This window comes from Olea europaea, unplaced genomic scaffold, assembly GCF_002742605.1.
Source record: "Olea europaea var. sylvestris unplaced genomic scaffold, O_europaea_v1 scaffold36308, whole genome shotgun sequence".
NCBI lineage: Eukaryota > Viridiplantae > Streptophyta > Magnoliopsida > Lamiales > Oleaceae > Olea > Olea europaea.
Window position 1 is genome coordinate 1 of NW_019255549.1, and position 1,155 is coordinate 1,155.

General features: G+C 34.5%; 1 protein-coding gene across 1 annotated transcript; it reads right to left on the minus strand.

Moving 5' to 3' along the window:
- Positions 1 to 2: 2 nt before the first annotated feature.
- Positions 3 to 1,146, minus strand: LOC111386613 (F-box protein PP2-B10-like). Its single transcript, XM_023011081.1, has 2 exons — positions 759 to 1,146; positions 3 to 670 (listed from the first exon to the last, which is right to left on the minus strand). Exons 1-2 carry the CDS (start codon positions 845 to 847, stop codon positions 202 to 204), a joined length of 558 nt encoding a protein of 185 aa, XP_022866849.1. The 5' UTR covers positions 848 to 1,146; the 3' UTR covers positions 3 to 201.
- Positions 1,147 to 1,155: the final 9 nt, after the last annotated feature.

Below are 1,155 nucleotides of genomic sequence, written 5' to 3' on the forward strand. Positions count from 1 at the left end.
GATCCTTTCTCAGTCTTCATGAAATCAATGGACTTGTGATAGTCGTATTGTTTATTCCCTATACTCGAACCCTATAATATTTACATAACAATTTGCTCAAAAATCTTCACTTTGTTTCTTTGAAAAACAACACTTAATTCTTCTCTGTCATTGCACATGCATATCAAAGAATGGACAAGGAAAGCAAATCAAAGGGCTATATTATCCAGAAATCCTTAATTTTGAAAAGATCCCATTTCTTCGGTTTTTCACATTTTCTTTTGCATTTGTAGCAGGTCGAAACTCAATTCCTTCAACAACAAGGTGTTTCATATTTTGTTGATCCCGTTTCAACGGCCGTGCATCCTCTTTCAACAGCCGTGCCTCTACCGGGCCATTTTCTCCTAGATCATTGTAAAACATTCCCAATTGTACTTCCATCCATCCATCGGGTCTACTCACCAACCCTTGTTGAAGGCTCAAAGTAGTAGCTCGCCTTTCGGCATCATGATCTTCATCAAGATTAACAAACTTGATGATCCCTTTCGCTGGTACAAGGTCCTTGTAAGACCTCTCTGATCTATATACCAAATAAGCTGCATAACGAGTCTTCGGGGATAACATTTGTGTATCGATCTTCCCTCGGATATCATGTATCCAAACATATTTAAGTTCTGCCACCACTGAGAATCTGCACATCATATAATAGATATTTCCCCCTATCAAAATGCAATTTCCATATTAAATTTAAAAGCGAAAGATACGATGAATGATGATACCTGGAGTCTGCATGAGGTAATTTCCTTAAAAAATTATCCCCAAATTCTAATTTCCAACCATTAATTATAAGTTTCATTGGTCCAATCATATAACATTTCTTCCCAGTTGTTTTATCAACATGAAAGCTCTGCAAGTTTCAGTGTTCAAATATTAGTCCTTATACTAGTAAAATATGACAAACACCAAAATTCATTTTGTTTGTATATTTTCTCATAGATTTTGAATTAAAGTTCATGAATATTGCATAGGATGAACCTCCGACAAAATGATGATATTGAAATCTGAACAATATATCACAAGATTTCGAGTTTATAATGACTTAATAACTCCGTCTTAGCATTTTATGTTGTAATTAACTGATAAATTCAGATACAAGTAAGAAGCCTTATAAAGGAA

Coding starts and splice junctions, on each gene's coding strand:
- LOC111386613 (XM_023011081.1), bottom strand. CDS start 847: ATGATTGGACCAATGAAACTTATAATTAATGGTTGGAAATTAGAATTT. Junction 671..758: donor TTACCTCATGCAGACTCCAG/GTATCATCATTC, acceptor TATGATGTGCAG/ATTCTCAGTGGTGGCAGAAC.